Source organism: Somniosus microcephalus, chromosome 6 (assembly GCF_052327205.1).
Source record: "Somniosus microcephalus isolate GS21.2 chromosome 6, FLI_Smic_1.0, whole genome shotgun sequence".
In the NCBI taxonomy this organism is placed as follows: Eukaryota; Metazoa; Chordata; class Chondrichthyes; order Squaliformes; family Somniosidae; genus Somniosus; species Somniosus microcephalus.
The window spans coordinates 278,459,512-278,481,074 of record NC_140992.1 but is presented as its reverse complement, the minus strand read 5'-3'; the positions used below and the strand labels follow the sequence as shown (position 1 = coordinate 278,481,074).

At 46.3% G+C, this 21,563-nt stretch overlaps 1 protein-coding gene across 2 annotated transcripts in view; it reads left to right on the top strand.

Annotated features, from left to right (window-relative positions):
* kctd15b (potassium channel tetramerization domain containing 15b) overlaps positions 1-21,563 on the top strand; it is a 77,377-nt gene that overhangs the window by 28,307 nt on the left and 27,507 nt on the right. For both annotated transcript variants that reach the window (XM_085991899.1, XM_085991900.1), the window contains exons 2-3: positions 4,693-4,868; positions 8,205-8,349. In XM_085991899.1, coding sequence (XP_085848025.1) covers positions 4,693-4,868; positions 8,205-8,349 — 321 coding nt within the window. The remainder of the gene's footprint in view (positions 1-4,692; positions 4,869-8,204; positions 8,350-21,563) is intronic.

Below are 21,563 nucleotides of genomic sequence, written 5' to 3'. Positions count from 1 at the left end.
ATTCCTGCCGTCCCAGGTATCAGTCTGGTGAATCTTCGCTGCACTCCCTCCATGGCAAGAACATCCTTCCTCAGATAAGGCGACCAAAACTGTACACAATACTCAAGGTGTGGTCTCACCAAGGCCTTGTACAACTGCAGCAAGACATCCTTGCTCCTGTACTCAAATCCTCTCGCTATGAAGGCCAACATACCATTTGCCTTCTTAACCGCCTGCTGCACCTGCATGCTTACCTTCAGCGACTGGTGCACAAGGACACCCAGGTCTCGTTGCACTTCCCCTTCTCCCAATCTATTGCTGTTCAGATAATAAACTGCCTTCCTGTTTTTGACACCAAAGTGGATAACCTCACATTTATCCACATTATACTGCATCTGCCATGCATCTGCCCAATCACCCAACCTGTCCAAATCATACTGGAGTTTCTTGGCATCCTCCTCACAGCACACACGCCCACCCAGCTTTGTGTCGTCTGCAAACTTGGAGATATTACATCTAGTTCCCTCGTCTAGCTCATTAATATATATTGTGAATAGCTGGGGTCCTAGGACCGATCCCTGCGGTACCCCACTAGTCACTGCCTGCCACTCAGAAAAAAAAACGTTTATTCCAACTCTTTGCTTCCTGTCTGCCAACCAGTTCTCTATCCAAGTCAGTACCTTACCCCCAATCCCATGTGCCTTAACTTTACACGCTAATCTCTTATGCGGGACCTTATCGAAAGCCTTCTGAAAGTCCACTGGTTCTCCCTTATCTATTCTACCAGTTACATCCTCAAAAAATTCCAGTAGAGTAGTCAAGCACGATTTACCTTTTGTAAATCCATGTTGAATTTGTCCGATCCTGTCACTGTTTTCCAAGTGCTCTGCTATTACATCTTTTATAATGGACTCTAGCATTTTCCCCACTACCAATGTCAGGCTTATAATTCCCCGTTTTCTCTCTACCACCTTTTTTGAATACTGGGGTTACATTCCAATCCATGGGTACTGTTCCAGAGTCTATAGAATTTTGGAAGATGACCAGCAATGCATCTATTATTTCTAGGGCCACTTCCTTAAGCACCCTAGGATGTAGATTATCAGGCCCTGGGGATTTATCGGCCTTCAATCCCGTCAATTTCCCTAACACCATTTCCCTACAAATACGGATTTCATTCAGTTCCTCTCATTAGACCCTATGTTCCCCGACATCTCTGGGAGGTTATTTGTGTCCTCCTTTGTGAAGACAGAACCAAAGTATATATTTAATTGGTCTGCCATTTCTTTGTTCCCCATTATAAATTCCCCTGATTCTGACTGCAAGGGACCTACGCTTGACTTCACCAATCCTTTTCTCTTCACATATCTATAGAAGCTTTTACAGTCAGTTTTTATGTTCCCTACAAGCTTACTCTAATACTCTATTTCCCCCTCTTAATTAATCCCTTTGTCCTCCTTTGTTGAATCCTAAACTGCTCCCAATCCTCAGGTTTGCTGCTTTTTCTGGCCAATTTATATGTTCTCTCCTTGGATCTTATGCTATCCCTAATTTCCCTTGTTAGCCACGGTTGAGTCATCTTTTTTGTTTTATTTTTATGCCAAACATGAAGAAAATTAAAAGAACATACAATTTATCTGGCAGCTGTGTCCTGGAGACTAATCTTCAATTCTTGGAGACTCCAGGGCAATCCTGAAGTGTTGGCAACCTGTTTGACTCAGGAATGTATTGTAGCCGAGTCTGATCCTGTCTTCTCCCAATGTCCACCTACACCTTCCAGGAGAGATCACAGGATAGCTGAAAGGATCAGGGACCCTCCATAGCAGAGTTTTGTAGGTCAGTTGAGGTCAGTGTGATCACCACAGATTGGGTATTGAATCTGGAGTGACCCAGTCTTTATAGCTCAACACTGTACCGGGCAGTGTCGTTATCAACAATGCCACTGCGTTTCTCTAAAGTAGTATAATATTGAGATTATACTGGTGGACTTCCCGCGATGTTCTTTGCACAATGAATGTTATATTATGGTGTGCACAATGTATTATTCTGCTACGGTGGAGCTGATTCTGTTTAAGGTCACAAAATCTAACTTGTTGGGAAAACAGAAGCTGAGATCTCTCAAAATAGTTGTTTGGTCATGGAGTTAGCAGATTCTAATGTCCCTGTCCATTTGACACTGCAGCTCAGAAGCACTTAGCGTTTAGCGTCTGCAACAAAGTGTGACATTAGTATCTGTTACTGCGAGATCTCCCGTGACACTGTCGGGAAAGTCAGGGGATAGCCTGATCTCGGGCAGGAATGTTATACCAAGTATTTTCCAACATGATAAACTGGTACCAGACTGCATGTGTGTATTCCTTTAGCATTACAAGGTGTAATTACTGTGAATTTTTAAAATCAATAGTGGGGTCAATTACAGGGTCAGGCTGGTTTTCTTTTTCTATTGATGGCCACGAAGTCTACTTGTTAAGTAAACAAGAGAATCCGAGTTTAATTGTTGATTGGTCAGGGAATTGTGCAGATTGGAAAGTTCTCGTCAACATCAAGTGAGGAGTGTGACACCTGAGGTGTGACGTCTTTGTGTTTCTCTTTCTCTTTAAAATCTTATCATTTTCTAACCATGAACAAAACACCGCTGATGGTAATCAGAGCCTTTTTGTTTGCCTGAGAACTTTTCAAAACTCAACTCATTTGTGGGAAAAGAGAAAAAGAACTAAAATGAGGATGAAGAGACTGCCTGGGAATTTCCTGCTGGTGATGGGACGACGGCGGTGCGGAGTGTCCAGTCCTGATCCTCCGGCCGGCCATCATGAGGTGTGGGGCAGGCTTGAAGGACCAGCTGGTCTTTTCCTGCCCGTCATTTTCATATGTCCGTAACATCACCAGGTGCATGCTGTGTAATCGGAGTTACCGACACACTTGCGGCCAAGTTATGGCACCAGAACCTTCGTTACTCGATTGCATGGTTCTTGACTGTCAGTCAAATCCGCCTTTTTTGCAATTTCCATATTCTTATAACTAATAGAAAGAAAAGAAAGACTTGCATTTATACAGTGCCTTTCACGACCAGTGAATGTCCCAAAGTGCTTCACAGCCAATGATGTAATTTTTTGAAGTGTAGTCACTGTTGTAATGTAGGAAACGCGGCAGCCAATTTGCGCACAGCAAGCTCCCACAAACAGCAATGAAATAAATGACCGAATAATTTTTTTTTTTAGTGATGTTGGTTGAGGGATAAATATTGGCCAGGACACCAGGGATAACGCCCCTGCTCTTCTTCAAATTAGTGCCATGGGATCTTTTATGTCCACCTTAGAGAGCAGACGGGGCCTCGATTTAAGGTCTCACCCAAAAGACGGCACTTCCGACAGTGCAGCATTTCCTCAGTACTGCACTGGAGTGTCAGCCTGGATTTTGTGCTCAAGTCTCCGGAGTGGGACTTGAACCCACAACCTTCTGACTCAGAGAATAAATAAAAGTGTTCAAAGAAAATGGGGAAAACCCCACTCTTTTTTAAACACCCCTATGATTTCTCTCCCGGGTTTTTGCTCGCAGCAGTGTCCTGCAGATTAACCTTTAATTCCTGGAGACCCCAGGACAATGTGGGAGTGTTGGTCACCCCTAACTGGGATCCACGTTCCCACTGATCAGCTGGATGGCTGGTCAAACGCCAGCTCCTGAAAGCCCCGAGAGAGAGAGTGGAATTTGCTGCCCCAGAAAGCTGTGGAAGCTACATCATTAAATAAATTTAAAACAGAAATAGATAGTTTCCTAGAAGTAAAGGGAATTAAGGGTTACGGGGAGCGGGAAGGAAATTGGACATGAGTCTAGGTTCGGAATGGTCATGGCCCTGTGGGTGGTGGAGCGGGCCCAGGGGCCGTGTAGCCTGGTTCTGCTCCTACTTCTTGTGTTCTAATTCTGTGTTAGATTTCAGGAGATGGTTTTATTCCTGTTCCTGGCTGGGGTGGAGATCGCCTTTACAGAAGGTAAGTACTGTAGAAAATATAGGGACAGAGTGATCTCCTGGATGAGTTTCGATCGCCTAGATGGGTCGGAGAGGAATTTCCCAGATTTTTTCTCCCAAATTGGCCATTGGGTCTTTTATCTGGTTTTTCGCCTCTCCCGGGAGATCACATGGGTTCGGGTGGATGGAGAGTGATAGAAGATTTGAGGTTAGGATCAGATCAGCCATGATCTTATTGAATGGTGGAGCAGGCTCGAGGGGCCGATTGGCCTACTCCTGCTCCTATTTCTTATGTTCTTAGAGTGGCCTGCATCGCGAGTGTCAGCGTCTGGAATGCAGGCTTCTGTCTGTCTCTCCACCCACTGCCACCAGAGCCGCAGTCTGTGCTGCCGTGGGGATGGAGGCACTGACTAGACTGGGACCTCTTGTTAGCTGGGAGTCTGCAGAAGATTCCAATGAAGCAGCCACACAATCCAATGATGTTTGCAATAAGCTTCACCAATGTGGCCGCAATTGCGAGCTGTAGACTCCTGAGTCATGCCTGCAGTTGCCACACATCCTCGGAGCCTGCACGAAGCTACAATGTTCCCAGTATTTCTCATTGGAGTACTTACTGACCCATGCCATTTTGTTTCCTATGCCCCTTTGTCTCAATGTGTGGCCAAGGTTCTCTGATAAGCAGGCAGGCCAATACTCGAACAGAAAATAATGTCTTTGTTATTTTTATTCTGCCTGTGTTTTGTTTCCAGGAAGGAAGAACAATGTCGCGCCTCTCTCTGACCCGCTCCCCTGTGTCTCCGGTGACGTGTCAGGGCATCCCACTGCCAGCTCAGCTCACCAAGTCCAACGCTCCTGTTCACATTGATGTCGGAGGACACATGTACACCAGCAGCCTAGCGACCTTAACAAAATACACCGACTCCCGGTAAGAGCGTAACTGGATCAGCACAACACACACACTCAACGTCAGCAGAGTCAAAGCTTCGAACACGGACAGGGTTTCAAACCAGCTCTCACTGATGGTCAGCATCCATCTCCTCCCACTGATGGGATGACATGCCCGTCTCACTACAAATCTCACTCAGAAAGACTGGGAAATGGAGATGGCAGACTGACATAGGAGAGGGCACAACTCAGAGTTGAGTTTGCCATTTGGGAAGTGCTTCCAGCTTCTGCATCTGCCCTGGGAGTGTTTGATGGGGCAGAGTAGAGGGAGCTTTACTCTGTATCTAACCCATACTGTACCTGCTCTGGGAGTGTTTGATGGGACAGTGTAGAGGGAGCTTTACTCTGTATCTAACCTGTGCTGTACCTGCCCTGGGGGTGTTTGATGGGACGGTGTAGAGGGAGCCTTACTCTGTATCTAACCCGTACTGTACTAGCCCTGGGAGTGTTTGATGGGACAGAGTAGAGGCAGCTTTACTCTGTATCTAACCCGTGCTGTACCTGCCCTGGGAGTGTTTGATGGGGCAAAGTAGAGGGAGCTTTACTCTGTATCTAACCCGTACTGTACTAGCCCTGGGAGTGTTTGATGGGACAGTGTAGAGGGAGCTTTACTCTGTATCTAACCCGTGCTGTACCTGCCCTAGGAGTGTTTGATGGGGCAGTGTAGAGTGAGCTTTACTCTGTATCTAACCCGTGCTGTACCTGCCCTGGGAGTGTTTGATGGGGACAGTGTAGAGGGAGCTTTACTCTGTATCTAACCCGTGCTGTACCTGCCCTGGGAGTGTTTGATGGGACAGTGTAGAGGGAGCTTTATTCGGTATCTAACCGGTACTGTACCTGCCCTGGGAGTGTTTGATGGGACAGTGTAGAGGGGGCTTTACTCTATATCTAATCCATGCTGTACCTGCCCTGGGAGTGTTTGATGGGACAGTGTAGAGGGGGCTTTACTCTATATCTAATCCATGCTGTACCTGCCCTGGGAGTGTTTGATGGGACAGTGTAGAGGGAGCTTTACTCTGTATCTAACCCGTGCTGTACTTGCCCTGGGAGTGTTTGATATGAGTGTAGAGGGAGCTTTACTCTGTATCTAACCCGTGCTGTACCTGCCCTGGGAGTGTTTGATGGGACAGTGTAGAGGGAGCTTTACTCTGTATCTAACCCGCGCTGTACCTGCCCTGGGAGTGTTTGATGGGACAGTGTAGAGGGAGCTTTACTCTGTATCTAACCCGTGCTGTACCTGCCCTGGGAGTGTTTGATGGGGCAGTGTAGAGGGAGCTTTACTCTGTATCTAACCTGGGCTGTACCTGCCCTGGGAGTGTTTGATGGGACAGTGTAGAGGGAGCTTTACTCTGTATCTAACCCGTGCTGTACCTGCCCTGGGAGTGTTTGATGGGACAGTGTAGAGGGAGCTTTACTCTGTATCTAACCCGTGCTGTACCTGCCCTGGGAGTGTTTGATGGGACAGTGTAGAGGGAGCTTTACTCTGTATCTAACCCGTGCTGTACCTGCCCTGGGAGTGTTTGATGGGACAGTGTAGAGGGAGCTTTACTCTGTATCTAACCCGTGCTGTACCTGCCCTGGGAGAGTTTGATGGGACAGTGTAGAGGGAGCTTTACTCTGTATCTAACCCGTGCTGTACCTGCCCTGGGAGTGTTTGATGGGACAGTGTAGAGGGACAGGATGTGGGGTGTGGGCTTGTCTGTACTGCCCCTCCCTCCGTCTCACTGGGGGACGGGTTCATGAACCCCAATCACCTACTAGTCCCTCACCCCATGGATGTTCTTCACCTGTCAGTCTGGACAGTGAGTGTCCACAAAATGCCTGCTCTGATCTTTAGCACCGTGCCTGTGCTTTTTATTCAGTGTCTGGTGGTATTGGGAGCGACACAGAGACAAAGCAGGAATATAAAACCCCAGGCATATAAGGGGCTGCTTATTGATTGCGTAAAGTGTTTAGCATCGATTTCTCAGAGTCCTTGCATCTCTGGAGAAATGTTCCTCTGGTCAGACACTATTGCCTGTAAAGTACCAGCCCCTGGTGTAGAGAGGCAGCAAGGCCATTAACTCCCACTGGACTCATTGTGGCTACAGTTTTAAATGAGATATTGGATTTAATCAGGGCCCCTGCATGATGTGGTTGTCATGGTTTCAGCCCCATGCTCTGTGTTGGGTTTATATAGGATATTGTCATATAAGCCTATTCCCTGGTGTGGAGGTATTATAGGATTACATAGAATTTACAGCACGGAAACAGGCCATTCGCTCTAACTGGTCTGTGCCGGTGTTTATGCTCCACACGAGCCTCCTCCCACCCTTCTTCATCTCACCCCATCCACATATCCTTCTATTTCCTTCTCCCTCATATGCTTCTCTAGCTTCCCCTTAAATGTATCGATACTATTCGCCTCAGCCACTCCCTGTGGTAGCGAGTTCCACATTCTCACCACTCTCTGGGTAAAGAAGTTTCTCCTGAATTCCCGATTGGATTTATTAGTGACTATCTTATATTGATGGCCCCTAGTTCTGGTCTCTCCCCCACAAGTGGAAACATCTTCTCTATGTCTACCCTATCGAACTGTTTCATAATTTTAAAGACCTCGATCAGGTCACCCCTCAGCCTTCTCTTTTCTAGAGAAAAGAGCCCCCGCCTGTTCAGTCTTTCCTGATAGTTAGAACCTCTCAGTTCTGGTATCATCCTTGTAGATATTTTTTGTACCTTCTCCAGAGCCTCTATATCATTGTTGTATTATGGAGACCAGAAGAGTTCACAGTACTCCATGTGTGAAATTGTCAAACATCCTTTACCTCAAATACGTTTGAAGACTAGGAAACACGGAAGCGCCTGGTTAATACTTTTTACTAAATCAAGTCAATGAGATAATGAAACACAATCCCTTAGATCGGTATTGTCACTCACATACCAAGGACTCCTTTAGGAGGTCGCAAGTGTGTCGTTTTGACCGCTTACGCTAATTTCAGCAAGACTAGATTGAAATTCCCCAGGAGCTGCAGTGTGTTTCTTTTATAGGTTTAATTAGGTAGGACTGATGTGGGTACAGTATGTTGTCACATTCTGTGTGTATACTGTTGACGCGTAAGCTCATTTAGTGTTAAGGTTAGCTGTTACCATTTGTTGTGCAGGTCTTTGGTTGTTTATTAAACTCCGGCCATTCCACATGAGTGCTCGTTAGTTCTTTGTAGCATTCAAAGTCTCATATAGCCATTGCAGAATGAGTTACAATACGTGGTTATATATTTTTTGTACACTTATTATGGCAATCCTACCTGGTACACCTGTACTTACACTCTGTTCTCAGGATAGGACGCCTTTTCAATGGGATGGAGCCCATCGTCCTGGACAGTTTAAAGCAGCACTACTTCATCGACCGGGACGGAGAGATTTTCCGATACATCCTAAGTTTCCTCAGGACGTCGAAGCTCCTGCTTCCGGAGGATTTCAAGGTGAGGGCGCAACATAAGAACATAAGAAATAGGAGCAGGAGTCGGCCATTCGGCCCTTCGAGCCTGCTCCGCAATTCAATAAGATCATGGCTGATCTTCTGCCTCAACTCCATTCACTGGCCCTATCGCCATATCCCTTGATGCCTTTACTGGTCAGAAATCTATCGACTTCTGTTTTGAATATACCCAATGACTGAGCCTCCACAGCCCTCTGGGGTAGAGAATTCCAAAGATTCACCACCCTCTGTGTGAAGAAATTTCTTCTCATCTCAGTCCTGAATGGCCTACCCTTTATCCTGAGGCTGTGGCCCCTGGTTCTAGACTCCCCAGCCAAGGGAAACATTCTCCCAGCATCTACCTTATCAAGCCCTGTAATAATTTTGTATGCTTCAATGAGATCCCCTCTCATTCTTCTGAATTCAAGAGAATACAGGCCTAGTTTACTCAATCTCTTCTCATACAACAGTCCGCCATCCCAGGAATCAATCTCGTGAACCTTCGTTGCACTCCCTCTATGGCAAGTATATCCTTCCTTAGGTAAGGAGACCAAAATTGTACACAGTACTCCAGGTGTGGTCTCACCAAGGCCCTATATAATTGGAGTAAGATTTCTTTACTCCTGTACTCAAATCCTCTTGTAATGAAGGCCAGCATACCATTTGCCTTCCTAATGGCTTGCTGCACCTGCACATTCACTTTCAGTGACTCATGTACAAGGACACCCAGGTCCCTTTGAGCATCTGCATTCCCCAATCTTTCACCATTTAGGAAATACTCTGCCTTTCTGTTTTTTCTACGAAAGTGGATAACTTCACATTTATCCACATTATATTCCATCTGCCATGTTCTCGCCCACTCACTGAGCCTGTCGAGATCCCCTTGAAGCCTCTTCACAACTGACATGATACGCAACGATATTTAATTAATTAATTTCCCTTTCTCGCTTATTTCTCTGTTGTTTCCAATTGGTGATCTGCTCAAAGTTGCTGCCTCGTGCTGGGATGTGGATTCCACAAAAAAAGAAAAAGAACTTGCATTTCTATAGCGCTTTTCACCACCTCAGGATGCCCCAAAGCACTTTACCGCCAATGAAGTACTTTTTAAGTGCAGTCACTGTTGCAATGAGTGGTGCGCCAGCTATTTGACCATGGAATGCCACAGCCCAACCCCATCCTGTCCTTACTCACATGGACTCGTTCTCTGGCAGAGGTCAGGAGGGGGAACCTTGGCTGATTTCTCACTCTATCACCCCCAGGGACTCTGAGACAGACTAAGCACCCACTGCCGAGCTGATATCTGCTAACTCAGTACCGGAGACTTTAATTGTTATTGTTTCAGTCACCCACTTCCAACTTGCACTTGTATAGAATCCTAGAATCTTACAGCACCGAGTGAGGCCATTTGGCCCATCGTGCCTGTGCCGGCTCTTTGAAAGAGCTCTCCGATTAGTCCCATTCCCCCCTGCTCTTTCCCCACAGTCCTGAGAATTTTTTCCCTTCAAGTATTTACCCAATTCTCTTTTGAAAGTTACCATTGAATCTGCTTCCCCCGCCCTTTCAGGCAGCGCAGTCCGGATCATCATAACTCACTGCGTAAAAAAGTGTTTCCTCATCTCCCCTCTGGTTCTTTTGCCAATCACCTTAAATCTGTGTCCTCTGGTTATTGACCCTTCCACCACTGGAAACAGTTTCTCCTTATTTACTCTATCAAAACCATTCTTGATTTTAAACACCTCTGTCAAATCCCCTCTTAACTTAACTTTCTCTGCTCTAAGGAGAACAACACCAGCTTCTCCAGTCTATCCACGTAACTGAAGTCCCTCATCCCTGGTACCATTCTAGTAAAACTCTTCTGCACCCTCTCTAAGGCCTTCACATTACAACTGTATACCTCCCGTTATAGCACGTTTAACATAGTAAAACATCCCAAGGCGCTTCATGGGAACGTTAACAAACAAGAATTATGTCATAGAGTCTTTATGGCACAGAAGGAGGCCATTCGGCTCATCGAGCCCGTGCCGGCTCTCTGTAGAGCAATCCAGTCAGTCCCATTCCCTCGCTCTATCCCCGTAACCCTGCAAGTTTATTTCCATCAAGTGCCGTTCCCATTTCCTTTTGAAATCATTGATCATCTCCGCTTCCACCACCCTTGGTTGCAGCGAGTTCCAGATCCTCACCACTCGCTGCGTAAAAAAGTTTTTCCTCACATCCTCCCTGTATCTCTTGCCCAAAACCTTAAATCTGTGTCCCCTAATCCTTGTACCATAATTTAAGGGGTACAGCCTTTCTATGTCTACCTTATCCAAATCCATCATAATCCTGTGGGTTAGAGAGAGACAGACTAGGGAGAGAGAGAGTGAGAGAGACTGGGGAGAGAGAGAGAGACTGGGGAGAGAGAGAGAGAGACTGGGGAGAGAGAGAGACAGGGGTGAGAGAGAGAGACTGGGGGTGAGAGAGAGAGACTAGGGAGAGAGAGAGTGAGAGAGAGTGGGGAGAGAGAGACTGGGGGAGAGAGAGAGAGACTGGGGGGGAGGGAGAGAGAGAGACACGGGTGGAGAGAGAGAGAGAGAGACGGGGGAGAGAGAGAGACTGGGGGGAGAGAGAGAGACTGGGGTTGAGAGAGAGAGACTAGGGAGAGAGAGAGTGAGAGAGACGGGGGAGAGAGAGAGAGACTGGGGGGAGGGAGAGAGAGAGAGACTGGGGTGGAGAGAGAGAGAGAGGGAGACGGGGGGAGAGGGAGATGGGGGAGAGAGAGAGGGAGACGGGGGGAGAGAGAGAGGGAGACGGGGGGCTGCTGTGTGAGGCAAAGGAAGAGATTGCGGGGGCTCTAACACATATATTCAGAACCTCTCTGGCCACATGGGGATGTGCCAGAGGACTGGAGAACCACTAATGTAGTACCATTATTCAAGAAGGGGAGTAGGGAAAAACCGGGGAACTACAGGCCAGTGAGCCTAACATCAGTGGTAGGAAAATTATTGGAAAAAATTCTGAGGGACAAAATTAGTCTCCACTTGGAGAGGCAAGGATTAATCAGGGATAGTCAACATGGCTTTGTCAAGGGAAGATCATGTCTGACTAATTTGATTGAATTTTTTGAGGGGGTGACTAGGTGTGTGGATGAGGGTAACGCAGTGGATGTGGTATACATGGATTTCAGTAAGGCCTTCGATAAAGTCCCGCACAGGAGACTGGTCAAGAAGGTAAGAGCCCATGGAATCCAGGGTGCCTTGGCACATTGGATACAAAACTGGCTTAGTGGCAGAAGGCAGAGGGTGATGGTCGAAGGTTGTTTTTGTGACTGGAAGCCTGTGGCCAGTGGGGTACCACAGGGATCGGTGCTGGGTCCCTTGCTGTTTGTGGTCTACATTAATGACTTGGATATGAATGTAAAAGGTATGATCAGTAAGTTCGCAGATGATACAAAATTTGGTAGGGTGGTAAATAGCGAGGAGGGTAGTCTCAGTCTGCAGGACGATATAGATGGGTTGGTCAGATGGGCGGAACAGTGGCAAATGGAATTTAACCCGGAAAAGTGCGAGGTGATGCACTTTGGGGGGGCTAACAAGGCAAGGGAATACACAATGAATGGTAAGACCCTAGGCAAGACTGAGGGTCAGAGGGATCTGGGTGTGCAAGTACACAGATCCCTGAAGGCGGCGGAACAGGTGGATAAGGTGGTAAAAAAGGCATATGGGATACTTGCCTTCATTAGCCGAGGCATAGAATATAAGAGCAAGGAGGTTATGATGGAGCTGTATAAAACACTGGTTAGGCCACAGCTGGAATACTGTGTGCAGTTCTGGTCGCCACACTACAGGAAGGATGTGATAGCTTTGGAGAGGGTGCAGAGGAGATTCACCAGGATGTTACCAGGGCTGGAGCGCTTCAGCTATGAAGAGAGACTGGGCAGATTGGGTTTGTTTTCCTTGGAGCAGAGGAGGCTGAGGGGGGACATGATTGAGGTGTACAAAATTATGAGGGGCATAGATAGGATGGATACTAAGGAGCTTTTTCCCTTAGTAGAAGGGTCAATAACTAGGGGGCATAGATTCAAGGTAAAGGGCGGGAGGTTTAGAGGGGATTTGAGAAAGAACTTTTTCACCCAGAGGGTGGTTGGAGTCTGGAACTCACTGCCTGAAAGGGTTGTGGAGGCTGGAACCCTCACAACATTCAAGAAGCATTTGGATGAGCACTTGAAATGCCATAGCATACAAGGCTACGGACCAAATGCTGGAATATGGGATTAGATTAGACAGGGCTTGATGGCCGGCGCGGACACGATGGGCCGAAGGGCCTCTATCCGTGCTGTATAACTCTATGATATGAGAGGGAGACGGGGGGGAGAGAGAGAGGGAGACGGGGGGAGAGAGAGGGAGACGGGGGGAGAGAAAGGGAGACAGGGGGAGAGAGAGAGGGAGACGGGGGAGAGAGAGAGGGAGACGGGGGAGAGAGAGAGAGAGAGAGACTGGGGGGAGAGAGAGAGAGAGAGACTGGGGGGAGAGAGAGAGAGAGACTGGGGGAAGAGAGAGAGAGAGACTGGGGGAAGAGAGAGAGACTGGGGGGAGAGAGAGAGAGACTGGGGGGAGAGAGAGAGAGACTGGGGGGAGAGAGAGAGACTGGGGAGAGAGAGAGAGACTGGGGGGAGAGAGAGAGACTGGGGGGAGAGAGAGAGAGACTGGGGAGAGAGGGAGAGAGAGACTGGAGAGAGAGAGAGAGAGAGACTGGGGAGAGAGAGAGAGACTGGGGAGAGAGGGAGAGAGAGAGAGAGAGAGACTGGGGGAGAGAGAGAGAGACTGGGGGAGAGAGAGAGAGAGAGACTGGGGAAGAGAGAGAGAGACTGGGGAAGAGAGAGAGAGAGAGAGACTGGGGAGAGAGAGAGAGAGACTGGGAGAGAGAGAGAGAGACTGGGAGAGAGAGAGAGAGAGACTGGGGAGAGAGAGAGAGACTGGGGAGAGAGGGAGAGAGAGAGAGACTGGGGGAGAGAGAGAGAGAGACTGGGGAAGAGAGAGAGAGAGAGAGACTGGGGAGAGAGAGAGAGAGACTGCCGTGGCATCTGTGTCAACAGTTGTCTAGGGAAGTTATTCTGCAGTATTCTAAATAGCAGATTACTGGATTTTCTTAATAAACACAATATCCTTAGAAAAAATCAAATAGGCTTCCTTCCAAAACACCGCACCACCGACCATATCTATACCCTTCACACTCTCATTGAAAAACATATACACCAAACAAAAAATGGGAAAATATTCGCCTGTTTCATTGACTTCAAGAAAGCCTTTGACTCTATTTGGCACGAAGGGCTGTATTACAAACTTCTTCAGTGTGGAATAGGGGGCAAAGTCTATGACCTTATTAAATCGATGTATCTGAAAAATAAATGCGGTGTCAAAATTGGAGACAAACGCACCGGTTTCTTCACCCAGAGAAGAGGCGTCTGGCAGGGTTGCAACTTGAGTCCGACCCTGTTCAACATATACATAAATGAGTTAGCAGACAAGCTGGAGCAAAGCGAGTCACCGGGTCTCTTTCTCCTAGATGGGGAAGTGAAATCCCTGTTCTATGCGGACGACCTGGTTCTGCTGTCTCCCACAGAACAGGGATTACAGCAACATTTAGACCTACTCGACAAATACTGCCAAAATTGGGCCCTGACAGTAAATCTAAAGAAAAACCAACATCATGATTTTTCAAAAAAGGCCCAGATGTCAGGAAAACAAATACCAGTTTACTCTCAGTGATACCATCATAGGACACACTATGAGCTACACTTACCTTGGTCTAACCATTACAGCATCAGGGAGCTTCAACATAGCAGTGAATGCACTAAAAGAAAAAGCCCGAAGAGCCCTATATGCAATAAAAAGAAAATTCTACAACATCCAAATTCCAATCAAAATCTGGCTCAAAATATTTGATAGTATAATCCTGCCCATTGCGCTGTATGGTAGTGAAGTATGGGGCCCACTCAATCACCATAGCTACACTAAATGGGAAAAACACACAATAGAAGCGCTACATGCAGAATTTTGCCGAAGCATTCTTCGCACCCAAAGGAAAACACCAACAAATGCATGTAGAGCCGAACTAGGCAGATACCCACTGATAATAAACATCCAAAAACGAGCACTAAACTTTCTAAATCACCTCAAATCTAGTTCCCCAGACACCCTTCATTTTAAAGCCCTCCAGACCCAAGAGCTGAACCCAGAAACGAGTCCCCTGAGTCAGTTGTTACTGAAACTAAGTTCTCCTACCCAGCCGGACCCTGACCAGTCCCAGACCAACACTGCTCCCCAAACACCAATCCGAGTGAACCAAATCATTAAACAATGCAAAGAAACCTACCTGGAACATTGAAACACAATAACCAAAAGCCAAAGCAGATTAGAATGCTACCGGGCCCTAAAAAGAGAATATAAACTGGCAGACTATCTCTCGACCATCAGAGACACAAAACAGAGACAGACCCTCACCAGATACAGACTAAGCGACCACCAACTGGCAATTGAAAAAGGAAGATACAAGAAATCCTGGCAACCTAAAGAAAATAGATTATGTGATCACTGTCTGGCCGGCGAGGTTGAGACAGAGGTGCACTTCCTCCTAAAATGCGAAAAATTCAACGAGACAAGAAACATATATTTTGACAAGCTCAGCCTTACACCCCAGATTTCAAAGAATTGGATGACCTGTCAAAATTAAGAATAGTCCTGGGGGAGGGAGACAGACCATATCTTGGTGCCCAATATGTAACAACATGTCACAACCTGAGGAACATTGAGTGACTAACGAGCACACCCATAGCATATATACGCTAAAAATGTTTAAATCAATACCGAATGTACCCAACGACTGTTTTAAATTAATACTGAATGCACCCAACGAGGGTCAACGACTGTTTAAATTAATACTGTCTGTACCCAACGAGGGTCAAAAACGTTTGACACCTACAGAATGTTGGAAACCTGTACTTTTTGTTATGTAAGCTTTGGCAACATGGTTCCCTGTAAACTTTCATGCCAATAGAGCATTTGAATTGAATTGAATTGAATTGAATTGAATTGAATTGAATTGACTGGGGAGAGAGAGAGAGACGGGGGAGAGAGAGAGAGACTGGGGAGAGAGAGAGAGAGAGACTGGGGAAGAGAGAGAGAGAGAGAGACTGGGGGGAGAGAGAGACTGGGGGAGAGAGAGAGACTGGGAGAGAGAGAGAGAGAGACTGGGGAGACTTTTTTCAAAAAAGGCCCAGATGTCAGGAAAACAAATACCAGTTTACTCTCAGTGATACCATCATAGGACACACTATGAGCTACACTTACCTTGGTCTAACCATCACAGCATCAGGGAGCTTCAGCATAGCAGTGAATGCACTAAAAGAAAAAGCCCGAAGAGCCCTATATGCAATAAAAAGAAAATCCTACAACATCCAAATTCCAATCAAAATCTGGCTCAAAATATTTGACAGCATAATCCTGCCGATTGCGCTGTACGGTAGTGAAGTATGGGGCCCACTCAATCACCATAGCTACACTAAATGGGAAAAACACACAATAGAAGCCCTACATGCAGAATTTTGCCGAAGCATTCTTCGCACCCAAAGGAAAACACCAACAAATGCATGTAGAGCCGAACTAGGCAGATACCCACTGATAATAAACATCCAAAAACGAGCACTAAACTTTCTAAATCACCTCAAATCTAGTTCCCCAGACACCCTTCATTTTAAAGCCCTCCAGACCCAAGAGCTGAACCCAGAAACGAGTCCCCTGAGTCAGTTGTTACTGAAACTAAGTTCTCCTACCCAGCCGGACCCTGACCAGTCCCAGACCAACACTGCTCCCCAAACACCAATCCGAGTGAACCAAATCATTAAACAATGCAAAGAAACCTACCTGGAACATTGAAACACAATAACCAAAAGCCAAAGCAGATTAGAATGCTACCGGGCCCTAAAAAGAGAATATAAACTGGCAGACTATCTCTCGACCATCAGAGACACAAAACAGAGACAGACCCTCACCAGATACAGACTAAGCGACCACCAACTGGCAATTGAAAAAGGAAGATACAAGAAATCCTGGCAGCCTAGAGAGAATAGAATATGTGATCAATGTCTGGCCGGCGAGGTTGAGACAGAGATGCACTTCCTCCTAAAATGCAAAAAATTCAACAAAACAAGAAACATATATTTTGACAAGCTCAGCCAAACAACCCCAGATTTCAAAGAATTAGATGACCTGTCAAAATTAAGATTAGCCCTGGGAGAAGGAGACAGACCATACCTTGGTGCCCAATATGTAACAACATGTCACAACCTGAGGAACAGTGAGGGACTAACGAGCACACCCATATAGCATATATAAACATTAAGAATGTTTAAATCAATACCGAATACGACTGTTTAAAAATTAATACTGAATGTACCCAACGAGGGTCAACGACTGTTTAAATTAATATTGTCTGTACCCAACGAAGGTCAAAATTGTTTGACACCTACAGAATGTTGGAAAACTGTACTTTTTGTTATGTAAGCTTTGGCAATATGGTTCCATGTAAACTTTCATGCCAATAAAGCATTTGAATTGAATTGAAATTGAAATTGATTGAGAGACTGGGGAGAGAGAGAGAGAGACTGGGGAGAGAGAGAGAGAGACTGGGGAGAGAGAGAGAGACGAGAGAGAGAGAGAGACTGGGGAGAGAGACTGGGGGGAGAGAGAGAGAGAGAGACTGGGGAGAGAGAGAGAGAGAGACTGGGGAGAGAGAGAGAGAAAGACTGGGGAGAGAGAGAGAGACTGGGGAGAGTTCTGCTGTCACCAACTAAGGAGGGTCTACAGCAGAACCTGGATCTGCTGGAGTCGTTCTGCCAGACCTGGGCCCTGACAATAAATCCCAAAAAAACCAAAGTCCTTGTGTTCCAGCAAAGATCCAGACATCAGGGACCCAAAATAAATTTCACACTAGGAACAACCAAAATTGAACAAACCACTAACTACACATACTTGGGCTTAAAAATCAGTTCTACAGGAAATTTTCATCTGGCTGTGAATGAACTGAAAGAGAAAGCAAGAAGGGCTTTCTATGCCATTAAAAAATCAATCCAAATAGAAATCCCAATTAGCATTTGGCTCAAAATTTTTTAATCAGTAATTGAACCAATTGCACTCTATGGCAGTGAGGTGTGGGGACCGCTAACACAACAAGAATTTGCAAAATGGGACAAACACCCAATTGAGATCCTACATGCAGAATTCTGTAAAAGTATCCTCCGGACTCAAAGGAAAACCGTAAACAATGCATGCAGGGCAGAACTAGGCCAATATCCATTAATAATCACTATCCAAAAAAGAGCCACCAAATTTTGGAAACACCTAAAAATGAGCAACCCCCACTGCTATCATTACGAAGCCCTGAAATGCCAAGAGAGGACCATAAAGAAGAATACCCTCAGTCAACTAGTCCTGGGACTCAGTGAAGTAACTACTAACACTACTAACAATAACCAGCCCCAGGACAGTGACAGCGTAACACAAAGAATTCGACCCAACACAATCGTCACTAAGCAAAAGGAAAAATATCTGTCATATTGGGCAGAAACAACAAAAACCCAAAACAAACTCAATTGCTACTTGGCCCTAAACAGACAATACAACATGGCTGATTACCTGACCATGGTAAAGGATAGCAAACTGAGAAAAACCTTGACAATGTACAGACTTAGTGAACATAGCCTGGCGATCGAAAAAGGTAGACACAGGCAGACCCGGCTACCAAGAGAGGACAGGATATGCTCTCACTGCAGTCAGGGAGTGGTGGAGACAGAGATGCACTTCCTCACAGCTTGTAGAAAATATCAGGGCATAAGGGAGAATTTCTACCCAAAATTCACAAAAATATGCCCGGAATTCAGAAATTTGAATGACGACCAAAAACTCCCATACCTACTAGGGGAAGAGAGAAATTGTGTAACCTTAGCAGCACACTATGTTACAGCTTGCCATAAACAGAGGGACAACCACTAAATATAAGAAAAGAGTATATACAAATTATATGAATGTATATTTATACACTCAGGGATATATCTGTTTATACACTGTATGGATAGATCTGTGTTTATGTGTTCAACCATGAATGTTTTTCGATGCTTTGGCAACATAAGATGTAACTTGTCATGCCAATAAAGCGATTTGAATTGAATTGAATTGAATTGAGAGAGAGAGAGACTGGGGAGAGAGTGAGAGAGACTGGGGAGAGAGTGAGAGAGACTGGGGAGAGAGGGAGAGAGACTGGGGTGAGAGAGAGACTGGGGAGAGAGTGAGAGAGAGACTGGGGAGAGAGAGAGAGACTGGGGAGAGAGAGAGAGAGAGACTGGGGAGAGAGAGAGAGACTGGGGAGAGAGAGAGAGAGACTGGGGAGAAAGAGAGAGACTGGGGCGAGAGAGAGAGAGAGACTGGGGAGAGAGAGAGAGAGAGACTGGGGAGAGAGAGAGAGACTGGGGAGAGAGAGAGAGACTGGGGAGAGAGAGAGAGAGACTGGGGGGAGAGAGAGAGACTGGGGAGAGAGAGACTGGGGAGAGAGAGAGAGACTGGGGAGAGAGACTGGGGAGAGAGAGAGAGACTGGGGAGAGAGAGAGAGAGACTGGGGAGAGAGAGAGAGAGACTGGGGAGAGAGACTGGGGAGAGAGAGAGAGAGAGAGACTGGGGAGAGAGAGAGACTGGGGAGAGAGAGAGACTGGGAGAGAGAGAGAGAGACTGGGAGAGAGAGAGACTGGGGAGAGAGAGAGACTAGGGAGAGAGAGACTGGGGGGAGAGAGAGAGACTGGGGAGAGAGAGAGAGACTGGGGAGAAAGAGAGACTGGGGAGAAAGAGAGAGACTGGGGAGAGAGAGAGAGAGAGAGACTGGGGAGAGAGAGAGACTGGGGAGAGAGAGAGAGAGAGACTGGGGGGAGAGAGAGAGAGAGAGACTGGGGAGAGAGAGAGAGAGAGAGACTGGGGAGAGAGAGAGAGAGAGACTGGGGACAGAGAGAGAGAAAGACTGGGGAGAGAGAGAGAGACTGGGGAGAGTTCTGCTGTCACCAACTAAGGAGGGTCTACAGCAGAACCTGGATCTGCTGGAGTCGTTCTGCCAGACCTGGGCCCTGACAATAAATCCCCAAAAAACCAAAGTCCTTGTGTTCCAGCAAAGATCCAGACATCAGGGACCCAAAATAAATTTCACACTAGGAACAACCAAAATTGAACAAACCACTAACTACACATACTTGGGCTTAAAAATCAGTTCTACAGGAAATTTTCATCTGGCTGTGAATGAACTGAAAGAGAAAGCAAGAAGGGCTTTCTATGCCATTAAAAAATCAATCCAAATAGAAATCCCAATTAGCATTTGGCTCAAAATTTTTTAATCAGTAATTGAACCAATTGCACTCTATGGCAGTGAGGTGTGGGGACCGCTAACACAACAAGAATTTGCAAAATGGGACAAACACCCAATTGAGATCCTACATGCAGAATTCTGTAAAAGTATCCTCCGGACTCAAAGGAAAACCGTAAACAATGCATGCAGGGCAGAACTAGGCCAATATCCATTAATAATCACTATCCAAAAAAGAGCCACCAAATTTTGGAAACACCTAAAAATGAGCAACCCCCACTGCTATCATTACGAAGCCCTGAAATGCCAAGAGAGGACCATAAAGAAGAATACCCTCAGTCAACTAGTCCTGGGACTCAGTGAAGTAACTACTAACACTACTAACAATAACCAGCCCCAGGACAGTGACAGCGTAACACAAAGAATTCGACCCAACACAATCGTCACTAAGCAAAAGGAAAAATATCTGTCATATTGGGCAGAAACAACAAAAACCCAAAACAAACTCAATTGCTACTTGGCCCTAAACAGACAATACAACATGGCTGATTACCTGACCATGGTAAAGGATAGCAAACTGAGAAAAACCTTGACAATGTACAGACTTAGTGAACATAGCCTGGCGATCGAAAAAGGTAGACACAGGCAGACCCGGCTACCAAGAGAGGACAGGATATGCTCTCACTGCAGTCAGGGAGTGGTGGAGACAGAGATGCACTTCCTCACAGCTTGTAGAAAATATCAGGGCATAAGGGAGAATTTCTACCCAAAATTCACAAAAATATGCCCGGAATTCAGAAATTTGAATGACGACCAAAAACTCCCATATCTACTAGGGGAAGAGAGAAATTGTGTAACCTTAGCGGCACACTATGTTACAGCTTGCCATAAACAGAGGGACAACCACTAAATATAAGAAAAGAGTATATACAAATTATATGAATGTATATTTATACACTCAGGGATATATCTGTTTATACACTGTATGGATAGATCTGTGTTTATGTGTTCAACCATGAATGTTTTTCGATGCTTTGGCAACATAAGATGTACCTTGTCATGCCAATAAAGCGATTTGAATTGAATTGAATTGAATTGAGAGAGAGAGAGACTGGGGAGAGAGTGAGAGAGACTGGGGAGAGAGGGAGAGAGAGACTGGGGTCATAGAGTCATAGAGTTTTACAGCACAGAAAGAGGCCCTTCGGCCCATCGTGTCCGCGCCGCCCATCCATCCCTGTCCTGTCTAATCCCATTTTCCAGCATTTGGTCCATAGCCTTGTATGCAATGGCATTTCAGGTGCTCATCCAAATGCTTCTTGAATGTTGTGAGGGTTCCTGCCTCTACCACCCTTTCAGGCAGTGAGTTCCAGATTCCAACCACCCTCTGGGTGAAAAAGTTCCTCCTCAAATCCCCTCTAAATCTCCTGCCCCTTACCCTGAATCTATGCCCCCTTGTTATTGACCCCCCTACTAAGGGGAAAAGTTCCTCTTTATCTACCCTATCTATGCCCCTCATCATTTTGTACACCTCAATCAGGTCCCCCCTCAGCCTTCTTTGCTCCAAGGAAAACAACCCCAGCCTGTTTAGTCTTTCTTCATAGCTGAGGCGCTCCATCCCAGGTAACATCCTGGTGAATCTTCTCTGCACCCTCTCCAAAGCAATCACATCCTTCCTATAGTGAGGCGACCAGAACTGCACACAGTACTCCAGCTGTGGCCTCACCAGCGTTTTGTACAGCTCCATCATAACCTCCCTGCTCTTATATTCTATGCTTCGGCTAATGAAGGCAAGTATCCCATATGCCTTTTTAACCACCTTATCTACCTGTTCCGCTGCCTTCAGAG